This window comes from Staurois parvus, unplaced genomic scaffold (genome assembly GCF_062004578.1).
Source record: "Staurois parvus isolate SC_StPar_1 unplaced genomic scaffold, SC_StPar_1.0 ptg000392l, whole genome shotgun sequence".
Taxonomy (NCBI): Eukaryota; Metazoa; Chordata; class Amphibia; order Anura; family Ranidae; genus Staurois; species Staurois parvus.
Window position 1 is genome coordinate 6,777,955 of NW_028318188.1, and position 27,797 is coordinate 6,805,751.

The window sequence follows — 27,797 nt, forward strand, 5'->3', positions numbered from 1 at the left end:
TCCGTGAATTAAAAATAAAAAACTGAAAGATAACGTACTTACAGTGGAACTTCACTGCATCTGAGCACTATAAACCAAAAACACTATTCCATCAATTTTTAAGATTCGACGCAAACCCCCCATCCATGTCTCCATGCTATATTTTGAGAAATCACTGAAAAACACCCCTCTAGCATTTATGGTCATGGCCATCTTGAGTAAGGGCAGATGATTCATGTAGCATTTACTTCCTGGAATCCATCTGCCCTTAGCACAGATATGCAGGCAGGAGGGTGTGCTTAACTGGGAAAGCTCCTCCTCCTCTCCTGGGATGTATGACATCCTTTTGTTTAGGCATGGAAACCAGAAAGTAAGTTTAAAAAAAAGTTTAACAAATAAATATGACATACTTTCCTATCTATTTATTAATGCTAGCAGCATATGGATTTAAAATAGTAAGTGTTGATTAAAAGAGTGAGGTTCGGCTTTAAGTAATCAGACCATGTAGTTTGTTGAAGCACCTTTGGCAGCAATTACAGTCTCAAGTCTTTTTGGGTATGACATAAGCTTTGCACACCTGGATTGGGGAATTCTCTGCCATTCTTCTTTGCAAATCCTCTCAAGCTCAGTCAGGTTGGATGGGGACCATCGGTGGACAGCCATTTTCAGGTCTCTCCAGAGATGTTCAATAGGGTACAAGTCAGGGCTCTGGCTGGGCCACTCTAGGACTTTGCTGGGTGGTATCGAGCTTTGCCATTTGCCAATGTCCAATCATTTGACAGGGAAGCATAACCCAATAGTCTTAAGAATTTACTTTCCTGTTATGTATGATAAAAAAGAAAAAAAAAGAAGAAAAGTAGATCCTGATATTAATTCCGACAGGCCTGCACAGGAGTCTTCAGAGACAGCATAAATGCTAGATAGTGGAGGAATTATCCTGGGGTGACCTGCAATTTTGTTTGCAGTCTTATCTTCCTGTAGGTGGCAGTATAACCTGACAGTATCTGAAATCCTGTGTCCTTCAATGGACAAGAAAAAAAAAAACATTTTGAGACACTTTAAAGGATATGTTTGCCTTTGGAACATCTTACATGTTCCACCCGTTTTTAGGGTGGAACATGTAACATGTTCCCATAGCCATGCCTGCTGCCTTTCCTCTAACAGAGAGTACAGGGAAACTTCTCCCTGTACTGTCAGATTTGAAAACAGAGCAGAGGTGTGGGGCTCCACCTGTATGGACGCATCACTCATTCGCGGTGTTTTGTGAATGAGGGACTACAAGTCCTGACAGCCTTAGCGGCTGTGGGCTTGTAGTTTATTGAAGCTTCAGGTCAGTATATCTCCTTGCTCGTACATCCTGTACGGTAAACAGATATTCTGACGTATTTGCAGGAGACCTGCATGGCATCAGTGATCTACTGATCGCTGGTGCAATGCTTTACAGGCTCCTTTGGGCAAAAATAATAAAAGTACATTTTTTTTTACCTGCAAAAAAATTGTGCATTATTTTTGTCCAAAAGGTGAACTTATCATTTAATATTTGTATAGGCACTTACAGATTGTCACTGAATTTGGAACATCTCTGACCAATGATTTGCCCCTAAAAGCATTTTCAATTAAATTTTTAAGTGCCATTAACTGGAGAAAGGGTCAGGAGAGGATCAAAACATCCCTTTGTATGAATAAAACACCAAATGCAAACCCAGGCAGTGCCATTTTATTGCTAGCCATTGCACTGAACAGTGTTCATTATTCATAATACACATGAATATTCTCTTTTCTGATTTAGCCTGTGTATTAAACCATGCCCTTTTCGTATCCATCCTTCATGCCATGAAATGTTGACATGTTAAACAGTATAATGTAACAATGAACAGAACACAACAAAGGATGCAGTGTTTCGTAATTTATGTATATATTACATGTTTATTACAGATGCAACATATTTTGTAAAATTTACATTATGAAAAAATCAAATATATTTACATAAGTCTTTTGTAAGATAAACATGTTTTTGTTTTAATTTACAATCAAAAGTAAGAACATTCCATAAAAATTCTGGTGTACTTTAGCTTTTCAGTGTTTACAAAGTCATCTAAACAAGAGGCAGCTAGGAGGATATCACTGTGTATGAAAGCAAGGGCCAGCTCGCTAAACATTACACTTGGCAGATACCAGCATCGACCTATACAATCCCAGTTCATTCATTCCTAATGAAAATTCCCATAGAAATCTGGATGGCTTCCATATTGTAACCTGTTCTTTGAACCAATAACATTTCTGAATATCAAGGATAAAAAGTGCTAAATGTTACAAATAAGTATTTCCAAATTGAGCCACCAATGCCTTCAAGCAACTAGTGAACTACAAGAATCAGCAATCATGCTAAAACTTATAGTTAGTCAGCTGTTAGCAGACAACAGGGCACCCCAAAGCTGTTTCATTACTGAAGGTAAAAGGGCTTAACTACATTTTTAATGCTTAACAATATGATTAATCATTTGCCGTCATGTTATCCTTGATAGTAACGTGTTAATAAAGAAACAACTGTCAACAAAGTGTTAAAAATCCCATGTGTAGTTTTACCATAACTCCTTTCAGACAAAAAATAGCTTTTCTTAGGACAGTCAAATAATGAATTTTGCACAACATATTCATTTAATTTGTTATGCATTTATACCTGTTGAGATGTTTGAAATAGTGATTCTACCTAACAGTAAATGTTTAATTTTGCTGGTTGCTATGGATTACTGACTACAGCTGCCTACAGATAAAAATGGAATGCTCACATGGACAAATCATTTCATAATTTGCAAACACTGGGGCAAAACTGAAGCACTTATCCAAGGAAGCCAGATTTCTTCTTTTACGGTAGAGCTCTGCTTTTGTAGTTTAAAAAAATAACGTCTATCCAGGCTATTTTATATACACTTCAAGGATTTTACGCACTTCTACACTGCAGATCCTTACCTGCATCTGATATCAGATACTAATAGACTTAAGCCTGCAACACATGGATAGAAATTTGGCTAGTTCAGCAGGGACCGGCCGAATTTTGATTCATGCACAGTCTAGCTGGCTGTACACGAGTTGACCTATTGATGTACAACCAGCCTGTTGGGTGTTTCTCAATCAATCAGTGCTGCCAGCTAAAGCTGGCAACACTGATCATTGAATGCGGTCGGAAGGGAGGGCTCCCCATCAGAAGAATACAAAAACTTAACAGGAGTGATTCCCTCATCCACATCGAATGTGTGGAAGGAGGAATCTGTTCTTTTTCTTTCTTTTCCGTTCAATCTGCTGGTTGAGTGAGAAAAAAAAAAAAAAATCATGGCTTGCCGCATGCAGGCCATAGACGGGTCGTTTATCGGCCAAATTTTCGTCCGCATGAAAAATCGGCCAATATTCACACCGTTAGTGGGGCCAGCCCGTTGGCCGTTTTTTGCGGATCTTCACATTTATTTTTATTGGTCATGCTGGAAAATCCACGAAAAACGGACGTTTTTCATGGACATTGGTGGCGGCAACGGGGCGGACCGATTTTTCGTTTATTGGGCCAAAAATTTGGCCGATAAACTGCCCCTCTATGGCCTGCATTACAGTACTTGTCACAAAATGATTGGTAAGGGGGGAAAATCTGCTTGGTGCAAGCACACTTCTAGCTCCAGTGTCATATAAAGAGAAAATCTGACATGCAGAAAAATTGAACAGATCACTAGAGATAAAAGGCTCACTGCAACAAAGATAAGGATAGAACTGGGGATACCTGAAATTTTATCTCAATTCATGCAACGGAATCACTCACACAATAGAAAAATATGAATGAAGGGCTGAATCACACTATAGAAACGCAATTCAGATGCGTTTCGCATGCATTCCTGCATGCGTATTTTTGTACGCGTTCCGGTGCATTTTTGATACATTCCGGTGCATTTCCCTCTTTTTCTTCACTTTAATATGGACGTGTGCATTTCACCACATCCCAATACAGTTCAGAACTGGAACTGACCACACCGGTGTGAATTGCAAACTATAACACCTACAATCCATGACATCTTGATGTAGAAAACAAAAAAAAAAGCGCTGAACTGCACATTGTGTGACCTGACCCTAAGGGGCATGTACACAGAATGCCATCAAGCATTGTCATGGGTGCATACAACACTGTCATTTTTGGTCAATTTTAGGGAATCACAGCTGGATGTACATTCAGTGAGGGATAGGCTTGTGTAAGAATTCTACATGTTATAGAAATTTCTAGTACAAGTTTTTTGTAGTAAAGAGTTTTTGTTGAACTCTAAGCATCTCTGATTTCCCTTCAGCTTTACAGATCACATTTCGGAGCTGCCAGTGTGTGACTTCCTGGGAACGGTTTTAACCCTGAGTTCAGCACTAACTGTACAATAAAATCCCTCAATTCCCACCACCTCCTAATGTCCTCTGTGATAACCAAAGACCACTCAGTCATTTCATTACAGAAATGACTAAGGAATAGAGAAAACAGTCCCATTTGATTTGACTTTTATTTCACTAGGTACAGGATTAGAAAACTAAAAAAGGTCTCGCTGGTACTTCTATCAATTTTTCTATCCATATGATGCATTTTTTTAGTGTTTTTTCCAGTATGACTATGTTACCATGTACTAAAGAACAACATTTGCAAAAAACAGCCTATGCTCTCACTTAGCAGAATTGACAGCTGGGTATTTTAGCTTTCCTCTGTGGAACATTACTGTGCATAACAAGCTTAAATACTCCAGCTTAGCAGAAATCATTGCATTGAAATCATTATATTGGTTACAAAGCATTCCATCTGTCTGCTAAGCTGTAAAAAGTAATGTGCAGATAAGAAGCTAGATTTGAATGTGGGTGACAAGTTATTTTAAGAAGCCAGAGCATGTGCTTCCACTGGCATCAATAGAGAGTCTTAAAGGAAACTTGTAGTGAAAGCTATGAGGACTGTCATGTCCAATCTCCTAGGATTACTAGTTGCCTGGATGTCTCTAGTTTTGATACTTTCTTAGTCACTGGCCCTGAGCAAACACAGAAATCAGGAGAGCAATCAGAACTCCTGGACTGCACAATTGTTCAAGGTCACTTCGTCCAAGTACTGAAGCTCCTGGATCAACATGGCAGGCAACTAACAATTTCTTTATGGAGAGTTCAACAATGGAGGCCTCCATAATTTAGGTGCATTGACTATCTGTCTCACTGGGATTTGTCTAGTGCTGATCCAAAGTTTTCATGTGGCAATCAGCAAAATTTGAACATTGTGCACTGGGTATAAAAAGCTACTTCAAGAGCCCATCCAAGCATAAAGGAACCAGAAAAACACCACTTGGCTTCCGCTAACAAGCCTTACAACATAATATTTTCTAAACGGCAGGAGTTACAGGCAACCATGCATATGTGTATGTTTTCTCTAGGTTTGATTCAAGCAGACACTGATTAGAATGTTAAACAGGTTACATTAGAGATGGCCAGAAGTGTCAGCCATTAGCTTTTCAAACTGTTAAAAAGTTATAGAAAAAAGTGTTGCCCCAAAATAAAAGCACAATAAATGTTTGTATTGCTTAGTTTTATTGCCAAAAAAAAAATCAGACGTTTCATACTGACTAAATATGATATCAATGAATATTTCTAAGTAGTGGAAGGAAGATTTGTGCTATAAAGTATTTACGTATGTGTAGAATTTACAAACTGTAGTGGTTAATGTCTTTGTAGAGTTAACTGGTTATATAGGAAAAGCAGTATACTGCATAGTTCTTTTTAATGTGATCAATATTTGTTCTTTCTACAAGATCATCATGTTGAGGGGATGATCTACTTACATGTTTAATACCAGTTTAGCAAACATCCTGAGAACTTTTTTTTTCTTTTTGAAGAATAATGGTTAGGTTACAATAGCCTGAGCAAAGATGAGTGATCTTTGCAATACAGAAAAAAGAATCTGGCAGGTAAAAAAGGATTTGACTTATGGATAGTGTTACAGGAAAATACAAGGTACATTTTATATTTAGGTATATGGTTGATTATTAGACTAGCAGTTAGGATTCAGGCCATACTAGCAGTAAAGGACAATTTACTTCCCTGTAATTGACACTAGTGAATGGGGAACATTTGGTCTAAGGGAAAGAACAATGCTCAGGATTAAACTTCATTTTATTATTTACTTCCTATATAATGGAGTACAATATGTGCAGAAAATAGGTTAATAAATTACATTACATGGGTAGCATCAAACAGAATTCTTTTTTAGAAACTCTTTTTATCATTTAAATCTCAGACGTAAACAGGGAGTATGCAGTGTCTTAAAAATAAACAACTACTTCTTTCTGACTTTGATAGTTTGCATAGGATAAAATGAGCAGGCAGCATGTCTTCAGATACGAGAACACTCCCCTTTCTGAGCACACGGCTGGCCGGCCTTTCCTCATTTCTCTATACAGTCTCACTGTAGGCTCATGCATGTGTTACATTACATAACTAGCCTGCTTAGCAAGGAATGAGTATAATGATTGACAGGTATGGAAAGTTTCTTAAACATTGACTTTAAAATGCTACTAAAAAATGCACACATAGCTGACCTCAGTATTTGTCAACTACCAAGCCTGTTCGAGTTTTACTGACACTAACTCTTTATGCTGCAAGGCAATGATTAATATAGTGTTATAGCTTTCCAGTTGAATCAATATATGGACATAACTACACGTGTTATATTACAAGCAGTGTTATATAAAGCAGCACCTATTAACTGAACCATCACAATGCCTGAAACCTTTTCCTATTCATAGGATTTTAGAATAACCCCAATCTGTTTACGATACATACACTGTTTATTAGGACTTCCATCATGTAGTGTCATGCTCAGGATATCTGTATATTAATTGGCAGAAACTTGGTGACTTCCAATAAGCAGACAATAATGGCTGTGGCCATGGACAGAAGATCTCCTATGTATTCTCTCACCAAGGGATGTAAGGAACTAATTACATTCTTGCAAACAGTATACATGGGCACTTGTTAGATGTATGACAGAGGGTTTTACCTGTAAAGCCCTAGTAAAGTCCATTTTTTGTTAGCTGATATATGTAACTGGACAGTCTATTTAACAAATCTCAACAGTTGTTAAATACATCCATAAAAAATTCAAACAGTGTGCATTAAAAAAAAAAAAAAAAGTTAAAATACCCTAGAACAGGGGTCTCCAAACTATGGCCCTGCGGGTGTTAAGGAACTGCGAGTCCCATGAGGCCTTGCAAGACTCTGACATCCACAGGCAAGACACCCAGAGGCATGATGGGACTTGTAGTACTTCAACAGCTGGAGGGCCATAGTTTGGAGATCCCTGCCTTAGAATAACTATAAATATGAACATTTAACAGCCATATAACACGTATGTTTGACTTCTGTCCATTTTCAGATCGGCCAGCAATCAGCATTGGAAACCCCTGGCCATTTGCCAGTGACACCATACAACTCATGGTGTTGCTCAGCCCCAATCCTATCTACATCTTTGATGGCATCATGGCACAGAGGGAAAGGTTTCCTAGTCAGGCTTTGTAATCTCACTGCTTTCTATGTCTTGTGATATCACTGCCCGACTGAGGAATGCTTCCTCTGTACCTTGATGCTGTCAATGGTGAAGACAGAATGGGGGACTGAGTGACACCATGGTTTCACTGGTAAATAGCTGGCAGCTTGCAATGCTGATTGCTGGTCACCAGGAGCACAGATAGAAGTCAAACATTTTGCTATGAATTTACAAAGGTTATTGTGTTCATGGTTGTTAAAATAAAGCTCATAGGGAATACAGAAAGTAGAATTCTCCTATATTTGTGCTCAGTCACTAACAACTTCTGCTACATAGGTTAACTCCATCAGGCAGTGGACTTGTGTATTGTCTTAAAAACAAAATCAATGAAATGTACCTATGCACACTTTAGGATTACACTTTGGGCAGTACTTCAATAATGACCATATATATCTATACATTTCATCAGGCATATTTTCTCCACTCACTCCAGAATTTCTGATTAAGTTTCGTCAGTGTATTTGTGCTGCTCCCCCAATTCTCTACCCAGTGCAAAGAAACCTGAAAATTCCTAGTGAATAATGTCTGCCAAAACAGGTGAGGTCTGTGCGTGGCGTTTCAGAAATTGCATAAATCAGAGTGAAGTAGCCCTTTATATATTAGTTACTAAATCAATTCTCAAGTAACAATGATGGTGACTGGAGCAGGCTGGGAAAGGCACAGATGTCAAGGCATATACAAAACTAGTTTGCCTGTAAGAATAAATTCACTGACAGACTTCACAAAACTCCTACCGTTATTTTTTTTTGTAATTGCACTTGTGCTGAACTTATTCAAAAAAGTAATACAAAAGCAAAATAAAGACTTGAAGATATTTTCGCTAAGAGAAAACCTTGTTCTTCCTGACATTAGGAGGATAAATCAATGACAACTGTCTTGTAGAAAAGGACTTAAGTATATTGGTGACCCAGTGGACCTTTTGCCACCACTATAAAGAAGCAGCCATTTTGTGAGCAGAGGATTGCCCAGGTGCATCTGACCGGAAGTATGAGCGGGCGCCTGTCAATACCAGGTACCCGCTCCCCCCCCTCCCCCAAAAAAGTGCCAAATGTGGCAGTGAAGGATGCAAACAAGTGGAACTTCCCCACTGGGTGAAGTTCCGTTTTAAAATTGCTTTGTTTAGTCATTTTCAGGGAAGCATTGTGCATAGTAATGCTTTTGCAGAAGAATCTATTCTAAGCAATCAGCAGAAATTACCCAGCATATTGGAAGGCTTTGGTCAAAGCATCCGATTCTGGATAATCTGAAAAGCCTATTTTCTATTGTTAATCATATGTATTATTAAGAGCATGCAATACTGAACTCTTCAACTTTGCTATTAGAAGTTTGGTGTTATCAGACTGACTGGTTATTAAGGGTTACTACTCCCCATTAAGATACCTGATTGATGATACATATTAATAGCATGACATCAAATAATGAAGGATAGACCACATTAGTGAAAGCCACCAGATTCCCCAGGTTTCTTTACTGTTTATTTGGACATGAAAACACAAAATCTGGTTTCTATGGGCAGAGCAGCCTGAGCTACTTTCATCCCCTGTTTAAAACACTTGCCACATAGAGCACAATACTTACAATGATAAAAAGTAACAAACGCATGAAAGATGTAGAGATTGTCTTATCAATTATGTACTCAGAGGAGTATAGAAATTTTAGGTAGTGGCCTGTTAACAGTACATATAACGTGGTCACAATGAGCTAACAATTTTACATGCATTCAGACAAATAAATATTTATTGTGATAGACAAAGAATCACGGGACGCCAGGGTCAGTCAAGACATGGGCCTGTATCAATGAGCTTTGGGCTTGTGTGGATAGCCTCAACTTGAGACATATCTGAGATTATTCAAAATTCATTAACAGGTGTATTTAACCTCCTTTTGGCTTGATTCAAGTGGGCTTTGCATTCCCATAAACTTGTATAGGAATGCAAAATCTCCCTGATGTTAGCAAAAGCCCTTAAAGTCTTCACTAAGCCAATAAAAAATGACTGGGCTGCATTCTCATGAAAACAGATCCATTCACAAAATGGCTGACTCCATAATGTGTTAAGCAATAGGTCCACAAGAAGCGGTTAGACATTACCCTGAATTGCTCACAGATGGAGGCTTGTCAAAAAAAAATGGTATTGTTAAATATTAATGCCTTGGCTATTTACAACTGTATAAAATCTTGTACAAATGTATACGATTGCTCATACATGTTTGGGGGTTTGTTACAAAAGGTAACAGTTCATGGTGGTTTGTATAGGAAATTTTTGTCTTTACACAAAAGCAGAATTTTTTTTTTTTTTTTTACAGCTGAATTTTTACCACGACCGCAGAAAACATATCAGTGCTACAACATAAATCAATGAGATATTCCACAAAATGACTCATAAAAAGTGCATTTGTATACTCTGTAGTTGGCAGCAATATAGAAATACCTTCTAAACAAGTCAAGAATTAAAATATATATATAATATATATCTATAATTAAAACAGCATGTGGAAGATTTCCGATAAATTAACAGGAAAGCGGCTTGCTTACATCCCATGATTAAAAATTAAATTAAGTTAAAAGCATCAACAGTCAGCCATGTATCTTCCTGGAAGAGAAAACAGTGACAGAGAATGAATATCAACATATATCAAAATGAGAAAATAATTTAACATTTATATATTATAGTTACAGTAAATACTGATTAATATTGGGGTAGCAATGTGTTGTAGATTTTGTCTGCTTTACATCTGGGTGTTGTATTAATGCATGGTGGCAGGCATTCTAACACATTTATTGCAAGCTTTTTGATAATCCAGAAAAAAAAAAATCAGTACAGTCAGAGAAGATAGATGGGTAACCCAAAAGTGCTGACTGATATCAGGAATGGAAGAATTGGTGTATGAAGCCAGCGCCTACAGAAGCAAGTCCACTTTCATTCTCCATCCCTTTATCATCTCCAGAAAACATAAACCACAGAAGAGAACGTCCAACAAGCACACCAGACAAATGGCTTTCAGGAGAGAGGGTGAATTCTGGACGAGAAGACAAGGGGCTGCTAGGGACAAGTTGTTTTTCTGTCCACATACACCTTTTATATGTCACATACTCCTAAAAATGTCATTATGCAATGCTTGTTCAGCCCTACAGATGTCATATAAACGTGATTTTGATGTAATGGTATATTATAGAAAACAATTTGGTTTTGTATAGAAGGTGATAAGTATCTGCTATGTAAATGTAGACTTATACAGAGTATTGTTATTATAACCTGGAGCTGTGTAGGTTTGCCATCTCTCCATTCCATGACCCAGCCTAAAATGTTTATGTTGTAAAATGCTGAAGACATTCTGAAGTCTATTCAAGCTTCTTATTCAGGTCTAACTGCAGCAGCTTTGATGATAGGCTACAAAATGTCTTTGACATTATAGAATAAATCAAGCTGAATGTTTAGCATTTCTGGGGTCTACACGTACCAGTTATATTGATATCAATTTTACATGAATTCTAGGCCCATTGCTGGGTATGGAGCTTTGATTTCTGGTCAAGCTGACATGAAGCCCCCACCCACAATTTATGGTTCTAAGCAATGCCCCCTTATCATCTGACTATTAAATGATAAACCCACTTAAGTTCTGGGATGACAGCTGAATTACAGTGGGTGAGGTAAAATTAAAAATAAGAAAAAAATACTGTACCTGTGCAAAACCTTTTTTTCACTAAAGAAAGGCGGTAACCTGTGCCCACTAGTTCAATGTCCACACCAGACAGGGTGCTGCCGTCACTGACAAACTGCACTGCCACAGTGCTCGGGTTGCTAGGTCCCTCTGAGACATCAAATTTTGCCCTGAGTGATCCAGATCCTAACAAATTACAAAACCAAAATCATATTTTCAGAGTCATAAAAGGTTGGTCTTTACTAAAACCTGCACTTTCAAGGAAGGTATTCATGTTACTACATATTAATTACAGGATAATGGATTCCATGCCCTCTACTGGCCCAGTGATATTATTATTAAGGTATATCACTAGCAGATGTTTGGTGGGTACAGACCACAGTTTGAAAACTTACCAACATACTCAGGAGCACACTTAGAGCTTCCTAGACAACAGTGTTCAGCCCCTCAGTGTTAACCCTTCCCTGGTGAAACCTGCGGTAGCAGGACATTTGAAGGGTGGCCAATGGTGCAAACGATGAGGTAGCTCCCATTGCTCATTTTAATTGGCCTACTCAACAGAGGAAGTCGTAAGAGATTGGGCAAGGGCTGAAGCGATTCCAGTGGCTCTGCACCGGGAAAGCACAGAAGCAGAGAGCAGGGCCCAAGGTCATTTCCAGACTAACCCCACAACAATTTATGCAGATAGATGCCATGTAAAGAGCAGCTCAAGCAGCAATGTAGTGATGAATCTTGATTGAAATCAAACTGAAGAATTCAAAGATTAAAAAAAAAAAAGGCTAGCAAAAAAAGTTACATTTTTCTTAGCAGAGCTAAAGAAAACATGTGCATCCTCATAGGACACTACCGAAAAAATGCAGATACATGCTGGGTAGAGAAGGGGTTATCCCTGAGCTGCATTACGTATTTTGTTTGCCAGTGTCCAGTTCTCCTATAGGCAGCAGTATAACTGGACAGGATATGATTTCCTGTGTCCCTCAACAGATGAGAATGAAGAGGTTTTTTTTTTATTTTAAATCTGTGCATTTATTTAATGTGACATTCAAAAAAAGGCTGTGATATGATTATTCTGTATATCAAAGTTCATCCCAGTGATCAAAAACAAGTCAATCTTGTGACATTTGCCACCTCATCCAATCGTTATTACACTATGGTCCCTTTTGATTGCTTTGGTCTGTAACAACTGTTTAATCAGGCTGTTTAAGATTGATTTGTTTTTGATCAATGGGATGAACTTTAATATAAAGAATATTTGTTCAGATCACTTTTTTGGGATCTAAACGGTAATTTTTACGCTTACCTACACAATTGTTTTTTTATCTTTTGATACTTGTTCATTTTGTTGTATTGATATGATCATATTTTATGCACTGCAAAACCTGTTTAGGTTTGACATTTTGGGGTATGTATACCTACCTTTTTTGCTGGCAGCCTATACAGTTGCAAGAAAAAGTATGTGAACCCCTTGGAATTACGTGGAGTTTTGCATGAATTGGGCATAAAATGTGCTCTGAACGTCATCTAAGTCACAACAATAGAAGAACACAGTCTGCTGAACATAATACTACACAAACATTAGATGTGGCATGGTTTAATTGCACATAACATGTAAACATTCACAGTGCAGGGAGGAAAAAGTATGTGAACCTTTGGACTTAATAACTGGTTGACCCTCCTTTGGCAGCAATAACCTCAACCAAATGTTTCCTGTAGTTGCAGATCAGACCTGCACAACGATCTGGAGTAATTTTGGACCACTCCTCTTCACAAAACTGTTTCAGTGTAGCAATATTCTTGGGATGTTCGGTGTGAATCGCTCTCTTAAGGTCATGCCACAGCATTTCAATCGGGTTGAGGTCAGGACTCTGACTGGGCCACTCCAGAAGGCGTATTCTGTGCTGTTGCAGCCATTGTTTTGTTTTGTTGAATTACTTGTATGCTTTGGGTCATTGTCCTGTTGCATCACCCATCCTCTGCAGATCTTCAGTTGGCGGACAGATAGTCGTACATTTGCCTGCAAAATGTCTTGATAAACTCTGGAATTCATTTTCCCATCAATGACAACAATCCGTCCAGGCCCTGAGGCAGCAAAGCAGCCCCAAACCATGATGCTCCCTCCGCCATGTTTTACAGTGGGGATGAGGTTTTGATGTTGGTGTGCTGTGCCTTTTTTTCTCCACACATAGTGTTGTGTGTTCTTCCCAAACAACTCAATCTTGGTTTCATCTGTCCACAGTATATTTTGCCAGTAGTGCTGTGGAACATCCAGGTGCTCTTTTGCAAACTTCAAACGTGCTGCAATATTCTTTTTGGACAGCAATGGCTTCCTCCGTGGTGTCCTCCCATGTACTCCATTCTTGTTTAACGTTTTCCTTATTGCAGATGTGTCAACAAAAATGATCCCTATGATGTGCCAGAGATTTCTGTAGGTCTTTAGCTGACACTCTGGGATTCTTCTTTACCTCATGCAGCATACTGCGCTGTGCTCTTGCAGTCATTTTTACAGGACGACAACGCCTAGGGAGAGTAGCAACAGTGCTAAACTTTCTCCATTTGTAGACAGTCTGTCTTACCGTGGACACATGAACATCAAGGCTTTTGGAGATACTTTTGTAACCCTTTCCAGCTTCATGCAAGTCAACAATTCTTGATTGTAGGTCTTCTGAGAGCTCTTTTCTGTGAGGCATGATTCACATCAGACAGTGCTTCTTGAAACCAGTAAACCCAAAACAGGTTTGTGTTTTTTAAGGGCAGGACAGCTGTCAACAACACATCCAATATCATCACACTGATTGGAGTCAAGGTTGGCTCACTCCTGGCTCCAATTAGCTCTGGGAGAAGTCATTAAGCTAGGGCCTCACATACTTTTTCCTCCCTGCATTGTGAATGTTTACGTGTTATGTGCAATTAAACCATGGCAACATCTAATGTTTGTGTAGTATTATGTTCAGCAGACTGTGTTCTTCTATTGTTCTGACTTAGATGACGTTCAGAGCACATTTTATGCCCAATTCATGCAAAACTCCACGTAATCCCAAGGGGTTCACATACTTTTTCTTGCAACTGTATATTCACATACTAGAGCTGTTTTTAAATTTTTTTTTTCTAGGTTGTGTTTTTTCATGCATAGGCAAAGCAGATTCACCTTAAACATGCATGAATATGTCTGTAGTTACCTCCATTTTCAGATTTTTCTGAAATTGTAGATATTTTCCACAGGGCTTTCATCTGTTCAGAATTCCTGGAACAAAAAAAAATACTGTGAGATATATCTTGTTAAAATACATAGGATTTATTTTGTTTTGAAAGAAAAAGAGAAATATTGATCCCTATGATGTGATAAGCTATGGCATAATTTGTATAAGGGAAGATCAGAGGTAGAGATAATGGAGAAGAAAGGACTCTAAAGCTCTTACTAATTGGTACATTGCTCATATTGTAGCATGCAATATTCCTGCATAACATGGCACATATAAAACTGACATGTGAACAGCTCTGTAAACTACAGCTTGTATGTATATGTTTGGTGCATACAGGATGCACTTGCTTAAAGTCCACCTTTTTTTTTCTTATATCTTTTATTAAATTTTATTTCAATATACAGATCAACAATGTATCATTTATCAAAACACATACATTCCAAATAACCTCTTTAACCCATTCCCTCATCACTTTGTCCCTCCCCTCCCATTAAATTACCTCTGTCCAAGTAATTTTTTCCATCTCTTTCTTTCCCTGTTTACCAACCTATGTCTAAAACCCTATTTTCTCTCTACTTTTCGGTTATCCAGTTATTCAGTTTAATTCTCCAACTCTATTACTGGGGCACCCCTCACTTTGAGGTATTTTTCAGATGTCTTAAAATCATGCCACCTACTCCAATGCTTTCTAAAGTTTTCCATTTCATCTTCCTCCATATGGTTTAACTCTTCCATCTTATTTATATACTCGATCCTATCTATTCAGTCCCTCATTGGAGGGTCCTGTACCTGCCAAAATTTGGGGATTAAACCTTTTGCCGCATTAATTAGATGGTAGAATATACAATTTTTATATTGTTTCACTGATATCTCTGACCTATAAAAAACACACCCTGTGTGAATGAGGCCTAAGCTGTTGGAAAAGACCTGAAACCTAGCTTAAGAATATCTGTTGTGATCTTTGCAAAAGAATAAGTTTACAGGGCGAGCAGTTAGATGTCTTGGTGTCTCTTATTGCTCTAATAATTCTAGCACCAGAGCTCCTCCGTAATGCTAAACTGATAACCTATAGGGACTTTTGAAGCGTCGTCTATAGAAAATATAGGGTACTGAAATTTGGCACAATTTCATAGGTGCACACAAATTTAAAGTTTGGCATGCTGAATATCTATTTACTCGGAACAACCTCTACCAAAAATTTAGGTCATTTATTGCGTTTGTTTGCCCTAAAATTCACTGTAGTGTGATTTTTACTGAAATCTTGTGTTTCCTAGACCCCTGCAATAACATCATGTGACATAAAAAATTGTAGCTACCACTATTTTATTCTCTAGGGTGTCTACTTTCAGAAAATATATAATGTTTGGGGGTTTTGTGCAATCTTCAGGCCTAAAATGATTTTTTTTTTTTAAACGTGTACAAAAAAAATAATAATGCAAAAACGGCTCTGGCAGCCAAAGGGTTAAAGCGCTTTTATGGCTTGTTTAAAATATGTAATAATTCTTAAGTCAATAGCAGGGATGCTAGGACACTAAGTATTCCAGAGGTTGTTAAAAAGCAGATTTTTGCAATGCACAGTACTTGATGTCTAATTAATTTTAGGAATTAGTCAAATTTCTATATCTGATTTTAGGAACCAAACAGGTCTATGAATAAATTAGTAAAAGACAATAAAACAAGCTCACCATATTGCATTTGGTAAAGACTGCATGTTTGTGACACCACCGTCCACTGGAACCACAACCTGTATATTCGATAATGCACTGGGCCCCGCCATGGACTCTGGGTTGTACTTATAATCTAGCCTGACATCTGTAGTGGTGGGGTTACACTTCCAGTAGGTGGCAAGGTTCAGAGGTGTGGAGTGAATTCCATTTGATGACACCTGAAATGAGAACTCATGTTAGGTCCTTTAAGTCCCTGACAATTTAGGTGAAAAGATTTGTAAAAGATAAGAGACCCATCATAAAACTCAATGAACTCAAAAGGCTAATAAGCATCACTGATTTCTAGTCATAAACTAAAAGATGAAATGTACAAATGTACACTGCTCAAAAAAAGGAACACTTTGAAAACACATCAGAACTCAATGAGTAAAAAATATCATGCTGGATATCTATAAGGATACGGACTGGGTAATGTGTTAGGAATGTAAGGATGCCCCATCGTTTTATGGAAATGAAAATTATTACCCTACAGAGGACTAAATTCAAAGACACCCCAAAAAACAAAGTGAAAAAATGATGCAGCAGACTAGTCCATTTTAATGGAATTTCATTGCAGCAACTCAAAATGGTAATCAGTAGATTGATTGGCCCCCACGTGATTGTATGCATGCCTCACAACGTCGGTGCATGCTCCAAATGAGACGGATGGTGTCCTGGGTATTTCCTCCCAGATCTGGAACAGAGGATCACTGAGCTCCTGGACAGTCTGAGGTGCAACCTGGTGGTGTCTGATGGAGCGAAACATGACATCCCAGAGGTGTTCTATTGGATTTAGCTCAGATGAGTGTGGGGGCCATTCAAATGGTATCAATTCCTTCATCCTCCAGGTACTGCCTGCATACTCTCACCAGATGAGGCCGGGCATTGCCGTGCACCAGGAGGAACCCAGGACCCACTGCACCATCGTAGGGTCTGACAATGGGTCCAAAAATTTCATCCCAATACCTAATGGCAGTAAGGGTGCCATTGTCTAGCCTGTAGAGTTCTGTGTGTCCCCCCATGGATATGCCTCCCCAGACCATCCCTGACCCACCACCAAAACGGTCATGCCAAACGATGTTACAGGCAGCATAACGTTCTCCATGGCTTCTCCAGATCCTTTCTTGTCTGTCACATGTGTTCAGGGTGAACCTGCTCTCATCTGTGAAAAGCACAGGGCACCAGTGGCGGACCTGTCAATTCTAGTGTTCAATGGCAAATGCCAATTGAGCTCTACGGCACCAGGCAGTAAGAACAGGGGCCACTAGATGATGATGGTGTCCTCAGGCCACCCTCATGAAGTCTGTTTCGGACTGTTTGGTTGGAGACATTCACACTGGTGGCCTACTGGAGGTCATTTTGTAGGGCTCTGGCAGTGCTCATCCTCTTCCTCCTTGCGTGAAGGAGCAGATACCGGTCCTGCTGGTGGGTTAAGGACCTTCTATGGCCCTGTCCAGCTCTCCTAAAGTAACTGCCCGTCTCCTGGAATCTCCCACATGCTCTTGAGACTGTGCTGGGAGACACAGAAAACCTTCTGGCAATGGCACGTATTGGTGTGCAATGCTGAATGAGTTGGACTGCCTGTGCAACCTCCATAGGGTCCAGATATTGCCTCATGCTACCAGTTGTGACACTGATCCTAGCCAAATGCAAAACTAGTGAAAAACAATCAGAAAAGATGAATAGGGAAAAAAATGTAAATGGCCTCCACCTGTAAAACCATTCCTGTTTTGGGGGCCCTCTCATTGTTGCCCATCTAGTGCACCTGTTGTTAATTTCATTAACACCAAAGCAGCTGAAACTGATAACAATTCCCTCTGCTACTTAACTGACCAGATCAATATCCCAGGAGTTTAACTGACTTGATGCTATACTCTGATTATAAAGTGTTCCTTTCATTTTTTTGAGCAGTGTATTAATACTAGTATGAAACTTATGCAGTGTACACAGAGGAAGTTTGAGCAAAGCTCACATATTCTTGACTGAAAAACTACCACTGCAGACCTGAAGTCCCTACTGAACTCACTTGCAGACTGACACTCTGCATAGAGATCACAGGGAGTACTTTAGCTTTTATCCAAAATCCAGAAGGTATCGATAATGGTTAGGACTGTTTCAGACAAGAAATAAGAAAACTATGTATGGTGCTGTTGAGCCATGCACCCCAATAATCACTTGTATTGAGGAGCATATGGGCAGTTTCCATGGGACTCTGTCATTTCTGGCTCCCAACAGCTCTGCCTCTGAAATCCTAATTTCACAGTGGTGCTTAAAAGACATGCTGTGCTAAGGAATTTTTTGCTCATCATGGAACAAAACTGCAAATACAAGTTTATCAATAGATGCCTGTATTTAAATACGGCCATGTCTATTTAAAAATTGAGTGGCCACTTCTCCTCTAAAGCTGGGTCATATTACCATGCATAAAGTTACACCAATCTACATCACTGCCGATGTAACAGAGCACTATTTAACTATATAAAAAATGATAAATGATCCTTAGCTTGCTTCTAAGCTTCTTCCACAGGTAACAGGCTGTAGACATTCTATTTCCTCTGTAATCTGAAATCTGGGCTTTGTGCATCCATTGCCACACACAGTGCAGCCTAGCCAAGGACTCCCGCTGTTCTCAGCCAAGCTTGTGAAAGTGGGGAGAGTGGAGAGAAAACTGACAGATGGGCACAGAGCTGGATCGATACAGGATATTGGGGAGGGGTGGCACAGCGAGTGGCAAAACATTTTTTTTTTCATCTTAATGCACGGAAAATGCATTATTATTACTTTTTATCAGAATTATTTTTTTTTACCTTAATACAGGGAAAGAATAATGCATTATTCTTAATGGACGAGGATACACATGTGTAGACTTCCTCTGTAAACCAGAATGGCAAAGTCATCTACATGTAAGCCTGCTGGTCTCTCAGTGGACATAAAGTACAGCCCCTCTTTCAGTCAGTAACCTATATAAACGTCTGTTACCAATATGTTTCTGTGCAACATAAGGGTCTGCATAACTCACTTATCTGTGATAGACCATAACAGCAACCATACATTTACATGAAAACGTAAATGATGCACATTGCACAGCACTGTAATCAGTATGCTTATTTGTTCATGTTAGTCATGCACAAAAGTTAAATAAACCAACTCAATAAAGAAAAAAAAATACACAAATTTCATGACAACTTCCTATAAATTAATCCCCTGCCACCTGGATCCCGACCTAGTCATCTTCACTTTGGAAACACAAGTGAGCTCTCTTCATACTCATGCCACCAACTATACATGTAAACATTTTACTGATCATGACGGTTGCCGCTACATTCCTCTAATCTAAAAGCAAAGTATGAACTTCAGCTAGCAAGTCACCCAAATCCAGTAAATTAGGTACAGACACCCTATCTTCCAACAAAAGAAAAACAGCCAAACCCTTAATGAGCACATGTTACAAGCTTTACCTATGCCATGAGACGTCCCGAAAAACAACACACTAAAAACTACCCTGTAAACAGTGCAAAAATAGCAGCTTTAAAAAAAAAAAAATTGTCAGCACCAAAATCACTAAAGAGGAACTAAATTCCAGCTGTCAACAAATGTGAGCATGCAGGCTCTTTATTGCAGAAGAGACATGCCATGCAATCATTTGGATTGATTTGTGTCCTTTTAAATGGCAGATTCTGGAAGCACATCCAGAAAAATATTTTTGAAATCTCCCCTGCTCCAGCATCCTCTAGGAGGGTGGTTACATTTGCTCTACACTTGATGTGCTGCAATATATTACATTTTTGTTTTTGATACTGCTTCAACTTCCTAGATCAATACAATTTATTTCTAATTAGCGTGTGGTCTGTTAGAATATAATTGCACTTCCTCCATAAAGATCAATTTTTGCAACAGACGGGTTGGGTTAAACCATGGTTCATCAGAAACAAAACCTGGTGACTACTACCAGGAACAGCATGCCCTTTTGATATACCGTATTTGCCAGCGTATAAGACGACTTTTTACCCCTTGAAAATCTTCTCAAAAGCCGGGGGTCGTCTTATACGCCAGTATACGGCATACTGTCACTTTTTAGGGGGGTGGCGCGTTGCCGCCGCCGCCGCCCCTTCCCCCAATGGAAGGGACACTAAGTACAGGGGTGGGCAGCGGCTGTTTCTTACCTGGTTCCGGTCCCACGACGATCCGGTCCAGGAAGCGCGGCTGCGCCTTCAGTTCGGCCACTGGATGTTCGTGCGGCTGCTCGGCTCCGCATCCTCACCAGTGATTGGCCGCCAGAACTGTAGCTCAGGAAAGGCACACAGGCGGCCAATCACCGGCGAGGGGGTGGAGCCGAGCGGCCCCGCGAAAATCGAGTGCAGGACCAGCAGGTAAGTGGTCAGTGTAGAGGTGCTGCTGCAACCACATATGCTGGCTGCAGCAGCACCATACGAGAACAGGGTCAGCAAGTGTCAGTGGGAGGAATAGTGCCCCATCATTGGTGTCACTGATACCAATGATGGAGCACTATTCCTCCCACTGACACCAACGATGGGGCACTATTCCTCCCACTGACACCAACGACGGGGCACTATTCCTCCCCCCCACTGACACCAACGATGGGGCACTATTCCTCCCCCCCACTGACACCAACGATGGGGCACTATTCCACCCCCCACTGACACCAATGATGGGACACCATTCCTCCCACTGACACCAATGTTGGGACACCATTCCTCCCACTGACACCAATGATGGGGCACTATTCCCCCCACTGATACCAATGATGGGGCACTATTCCCCCCACTGATACTAATGATGGGGCACTATTCCTGCCACTGATACCAATGATGGGGCACTATTCCCCCCACCCCCCACTGATACTAATGATGGGGCACTATTCCTGCCACTGATACCAATGATGGGGCACTATTCCCCCCACTGATACTAATGATGGGGCACTATTCCTCCCACTGACACCAATGATGGGGCACTATTCCTCCCACTGACACCAATGATGGGGCACTATTCCTGCCACTGATACCAATGATGGGGCACTATTCCTGCCACTGATACCAATGATGGGGCACTATTCCTCCCACTGACACCAATGATGGGGCACTATTCCTGCCACTGATACCAATGATGGGGCACTATTCCTCCCCCTGATACCAATGATGGGGCAATATTCCTCCCACTGATACCAATGATGGGGCACTATTCCTTCCACTGACACCAATGATGGGGCACTATTCCTCCCACTGATACCAATGATGGGGCACTATTCCTCCCACTGACACCAATGATGGGACACTATTCCTCCCACTGATACCAATGATGGGGCACTATTCCTCCCACTGATACCAATGATGGGGCACTATTCCTCTCACTGACACCAATGATGGGGCACTATTCCTGCCACTGGTGTGCATTGGAAGAGGGGTAGTCTTATACGGCGAGTATAGCTCAAACACTAAATTTTAGCAGGAAAAGTAGGGGGGTCGTCTTATACGCCCAGTCGTCTTATACGCCGGCAAATACGGTAGATACAGTACAAGCATTCCTATTTTTTTATTTTTTTAAATGAGTAAGATATAAATGTGCCCAACCTGGTATTTTAAGATGTCCACATTATAATAGGAGGCAGATGGGTTCTGCTCAGAAGATTTCTTGAGGTAGGCAGTGACTGCTTGCATATTCATCCAGAAGTCTTTACAGTTGTTATCGCTCTGGGAAGGATCACTGTAAAGGAAATGAATGAAAATAAAAGGCTCAGACAGGAAACACACGGCGTAATTTATCAGTGGAATAATGAAAAAGCCGACATGCCACCCAAACATTTATAGGCAATGGCATTTTTCCCCTAATTTGCAATAAAACATTGACACCTGGAATATGGTTGTTCTAGGCAACTCCTACACAATTCTTTACCTTTTGTCATCAGAAATCAGCATATCTCAGGATGAGGCAGAAACAGTATACTGTTAAAATCCTAATTTTTCTGACAATAAAAGTATGAATTCAAAATAATAAAACCACAAACTTGGAGAAAACCACCAATAGGGAGTTGAAAATAGCAGGGTCAACCATATACTTACAAAAAAGCAAAAGATGAACAGAATAAAGGTTCTGCAAACAGGCAGAGGAAATACTTGTACATAAATAAAGAGATATTTTAGGTTTACACTTTTATGACACTTTAAAACCACAGTTGACACACACATTCAGTATATGAATCATTTTACCTGCCAAAAGTTCTCTGTTCACCCAGTTTTGTGATGCAGAAATCCATAAACTGCAAGGCTGGTGACCTCATACTTCTGTACTTCAGTTAAGCAATACAGTGAAGTCACAAACTCTCCCCTAGCCAGTGAATGGACTGTGGAGGCAGAATTACACCGATGAATGCCACTACAGCTCCCAGTGTAAACAGGAGACTGGTATCAAAACAAATCTGGGTATATGGCATCCTGGGTCTGTGTAACAATTACAATCAATGAATCTTTAAAGTGTTACTAAACCCACAACAGTAAAATCAGTCTGTATGTGCAGTAAAGCATGCGTGTTATACTCACTGTGGAACCTAAGGGGTTAATCCTCTGCATTGTGTAAAAAGGCTGCTTGATCCTGTCTTCTCTGACCCTCCCCTTCTTCACAGTGCTCAATCCATCTGCTGATAGTACAGAACCATAGGAGGCACTTTGCACATGCTCAGTTTGGTGTGTATTGCTAGAGATTGTGTGATCAGCACAGGGCCGATCAGCACTGTCCAGGCAGGGTCAGGGGTCATGCAGTCTCACAGAACAGTCAGAGAAGAATGAAAACTCCTCCTACAAGATTAACCAGTGCTTGGCCAGACACCGATAACAGTCACAAGACTGCTATAAACTGGTGATGAGAAAAGGTATTTAGCAGTTTATATTTACTAAAACAATTGCATTTCCATGTTCTGTGTACTGTGGCGAAACCAAATATAGTGAATACACCCTCCTGGGTTTAGTAACACTTTAATGAATACAATATTAAGATTAAATGGTGTTTCTTTATAGCTGCCTGTGATTCAACTCTTAATTTAACCACAGGTCAGTAAAACAAATGATTGAGGTAATATACTGTAGTTAACTTAAACGAGGTTTGTCAACACAGAAACACTGCAGCATACAATGCAAATTTACTTTCAAAAGTACAAGTTTCGGGGCTTTCTTCCCTGTACTCGACCATTGAGAAATCACTGACCTGGAACAAGCTTGCAGGTAAGGGATTCTGATTTTACTGGCTACATGCTGATTCCAGTTCATATAATATGTTTACTTATTAAGCTTAGGATGCAAACAGAAGAGTGTCTGCTGCAGTAAGACCTAAACAGACGGCACATAAGAGCATGTTGCCAAAGCTCTGGTACTGAGCGGATTCAAAAAAATAATCACAGAGATACTTGTGGAATGTGAAGGAGCTCTTAATACACACCTGTATAAAAGTTGAGTATTTGGTAGAATTTGCTCAAGCTTGCTGGTGTTTTTTAATCTGAAGCAAAGCACTGCTGGAGAGGGGTTACTTGTGAACACTTTAATAATTCCACTTGGAAATGACACGGTCATATCCCCAGTAATCTTGACAATACATCTGTAGAGAAAGAAAGGTATTGTATGCAGGAATATTATAAATACTTTTTTAATCTCAGTATTCAAGTGTGAACACATTTTACCTTTAATGAAGCATAAGAAACCATGAAAATTGCCTTACTTTGCTGGGTCTGCTCCTTTGAAGTAGGCGTTAACAGACTCCGACATCGCTACAGCAACAGGTAAAGTGTCCTGGGATCCTAAGGTAACTGGACTTGGCCCACGGGATATACCTAAAGCAAGTGAAAAATGAGTCATCTGTGTGAATGGAAATGTCAGGATAGCATAACCCCAAACTAAACAGTCAGTTCAGCAAAATGTGATAAGGCTAAGTAGATAACTATGGGTTGAATGATCAACTGATCTCTTACCACACTCTGAAAGAAAGTGCTCCATGATTGCCATTATAAGTGGCTCCAAAAAATTACATTCAATTTCTCTTTAACCACTTGCCAACCGCAGAGAGCCGAATGACGGCTACTCTGTGGCCGGCCAGTTCTGGGAGGGCGTCATATGACGTCCTCCCAGAACGCGCTCTCCTGCGCGCCCCCGGCGATCTTTGTGAACACTGTGTCCTACGGACACAGCTGATCACGTGATGTGGTAAAAGGCCAATCACAGCGGCCTTTTACCACATGATCAGCCATGTCCAATGACAAGCTGATCACCGGGAAATGCAATTGCCGGTTCTTGGCTGCACTTTCCTCACGCTGTCAGAACGTGAGGAAAGTACTGCCGAGAACCGGCAGTTGTCAGAGCAGGGATCAGCACTGATGATCAGTGCCCTGATGATCGGTGCCCAGCAGTGCACCCACCTGTGCCCAGCAGTGCCACCCACCTGTGCCCACCAGTGTTACCCACCAGTGCTGCCAGTCAGTGCCCAGCAGTTGTGCCAGTCAATGCCTAGCAGTGCCTCCAGTCCATGCCCAGCAGTGATGCCAGTCATTGCCACCTATCAGTGCTGTCTATCAGTACCCATCATCAGTGCCGCCTATCCGTGACACCTCATTAGTGCCTCCTATCAGTGCCGCCTAGCCGTGCCACCTCATTTGTGCTGCCTATCAGTGCCCATCAGTGCTGCCTCATCAACGCACATCAGTGAAGGAGAAAAATTACCTGTTTGAAAAATTTTATAATAGAAACAAAGAAAATTTTTTTTTGCAAATTTCTTTTCATAGCGAAAAAATAAAGTGCCCAGCGGCGATTAAATACCACCAAAAGAAAGCTCTATTTGTGAGAAAAAAAATGATAAAAATTTCATATGGGTACAATCTTGCATGACGGCGCAATTGTCAATCAAAGTGCGACAGCGCTGAAAGCTGAAAATTGGCCTGGTAAGGAAGGGGGTATAAGTGCCCAGTAGGCAGGTGGTTAATTTAACATTATGGTAGCAGAACTAAGAACATGCAGCATGTGCTGTGCTCAGCCAGGAATATTCCATTGTTAGAGTACTTAAACCATTACAGCCTACAGAAGGCAGCTCTGCACACTCACTGGTGTTGCTTCCCTGTGCCAGGGTGAACAACTGCAATGCTTTTTTCTGTCTTTTTCAAATACATTTTCCTAAAATGTCTGCTAGTGCTTGCAGGACTGTGTGCATAACATGAACCAGGGCACATATGCCTATGCAGGGCAAAGCATGCATGTTCACTTTATTTTGCCCTCTTCTCCAGCTCTTCTATTGACGGCACCCACTTACCGAAATGATTAATCACTACAATAGGATATTCACTTTTGAGTCTAGGGATTGAGTTTTTTTCAACGCTTTTTACATTAGAGAGGAAAAACAAGAACAGAGAAAAATAAAAAGAAGCCTAAAGCTCCACCAACTAGATCAAAAGTAGAATGCAATATATTTGAGAGTGTTTAAAACCCAACTGACAAAAGTATTATTCTGCAGGCCCATTTGCTTGATTATTATATACTCACTCATTTTGTTCCATTGCCATGTATTCTGCTCAGAATCAATTTGACAGATTGCTGAAGACTTACACTTTTAGGGACCCTACGTTCACTTTTGGAGTCTCTATGGATCCCAGATAAAGTCGCAAGTGTGCTCCCCTCAGGGATTACATACATATGTGAAGTTGTTTTCGGTGCAGACACGCATAGGGAACACATAGAGGCTACAGTGAAGGAGGATGTCTGCTACACCCCCCTGATTTTGATTGACAGTTAAATATCATCATAAAGATTTAGCACAGAATTTGAAAAAGAATGTCATTAAAGTTTACTGAAAGAAAACAAAATAACATTTCTGTTGATTGTCTACTGCAGGTAACTGAGGGACGAGAGGCCAATAAACAGTCTCTGAAAATTGTGTGTGCAAGAAAGACAGCGCAAGAGACATCTATTGAAAGTGAAATAAACGTTTTAAACCCATATTTAAAAGAAATCAAAAAATCTGTGTTATTAAATGTATTTAAGGAGAATCACAGTTTTATGGAGGGTTTGTTATTAATTTAATATGCAATCAATTATATTGTCCTGACCAATTTAATTTATTTATAACCCCAACCAAAATATTCTCTGCTCCAGAAGTGTCCTGAAAAAAAGCAGAGCTTAGCAGTGCATATATGTAATGACTGCACAAAAACAGTGTACGTGAAACCAATGGGACAGGAGCCTACCTGACATTATTATTGTAGATACATGCGATACTAGTTACATGTGATTTTAACTGTCGTGTGAAACTAAGGCTGTTTGATATGCTACAAGCCTTTTGGAAAGTCATGACTACTGTAGCATTTGTCTTTCTTTATTGTTCCACTTTGTTTTAAGGTCCGTTCATACCAGAAAGCGGTGCGGGAAATCTGTGTTCTGTGCGCGTTTCCTGCACCATATTAAAAATCCACTGGGTGTGCAGTGCGTTTGCATCGGGTCCCATGGTACTGCAGCACTAGACAATATGGTTACAATGCTTTTTTAAAAGTAATGCATGCGCTACCTTTGGTGTGATCCAGTGCGACTTCTGCCCATTTAAGTGAATGGGCTGAAAACTGCTTTGTACTGAATCGCACAGGAATTAGTGAGAACCGTCTCTTAGCACTGTAATGCTTAACCCCTTCGTGCCTGAGGGTAAAACAAACCTTAACGCCCAAGCACAAATCGGGCTTTCATTTGGTGGTAAATGGTAATGGATATCTCCTGATTGTTTTAATACCACAGGAAAACTGGCCCAAAATAGTAAAAAAAAAAACTTTAAAATTTAGCTGTATATTTCCTGCTACTACCATTACCTACCACCAAAGAACAACCCAAAATACCTTCTCCTGCTCCTGACGATCGCAGCGATACCATGTGTGTATGTTGTTTGTACCCGTAGTAAAGCCCAGAAACAACAGTGCGCAATTTGCTTTTTTTTTTTTTTTTATCCTGCCACTAACTGACACAAATACTAATTGGAAAAAAAAAACCCTGACCAAAAAAAAAACAAAAAAAACAAAACAAAAAAACTACAAAAAAACTGACCCTGACCCAAACACTAAGCCTGGCACAGACCTAGATCAAACTGTGATCTACACCGTGTTCCAAATTATTATGCAAATTCTATTTAAGTGTCACAAAGATTAAATATTTTGTTTTTCAGTTTAACTCATGGATGGCATTGTGTGTCAGGGCTCTTTTGATCACTGAAAACAATATCGGACACCTGTGATAATTAGATTGGCAGGTGAGCCCAATTTAAGGAAAAACGACTAAAGGACGGTGTTCCACATTATTAAGCAGAGCATCATTTTCAAGCAATATGGAGAAGAAAAAGGATCTCTCTGCTGCCGAAAAGAGTGAAATAGTTCAATGCCTTGAGATATGAAAACATTAGATATTTCACGAAAACGTAAGCGTGATCATCGCACTATTAAGAGATTTGTGGCTGATTCAGAGCACAGACTGGTTCGTGCAGATAAAGGCACATTGAGGAAGATTTCTGCCAGATCCATGCATCGGATCAAGAGAGCAGCTGCTAAAATACCATTACATAGCAGCAAACAGATATTTAAAGCTGTTGGTGCCTCTGGAGTCCCACGGACATCAAGGTGTAGAGTCCTCCAGAGTC

At 40.1% G+C, this 27,797-nt stretch overlaps 1 protein-coding gene across 1 annotated transcript in view; it reads right to left on the reverse strand.

The window, feature by feature from the left end:
* Positions 1–1,877: 1,877 nt before the first annotated feature.
* The window catches only part of FCHO2 (FCH and mu domain containing endocytic adaptor 2), a gene marked incomplete at its 5' end in the record, with an annotated part of 73,375 nt that continues 47,455 nt past the window's right edge, over positions 1,878–27,797 (reverse strand). Inside the window, 7 exons of the mRNA XM_089686188.1 lie at positions 1,878–10,164; positions 11,255–11,419; positions 14,410–14,474; positions 16,119–16,318; positions 21,728–21,860; positions 23,586–23,741; positions 23,862–23,973. Of these exons, the coding sequence (XP_089542314.1) occupies positions 10,142–10,164; positions 11,255–11,419; positions 14,410–14,474; positions 16,119–16,318; positions 21,728–21,860; positions 23,586–23,741; positions 23,862–23,973 (854 nt within the window). The remainder of the gene's footprint in view (positions 10,165–11,254; positions 11,420–14,409; positions 14,475–16,118; positions 16,319–21,727; positions 21,861–23,585; positions 23,742–23,861; positions 23,974–27,797) is intronic.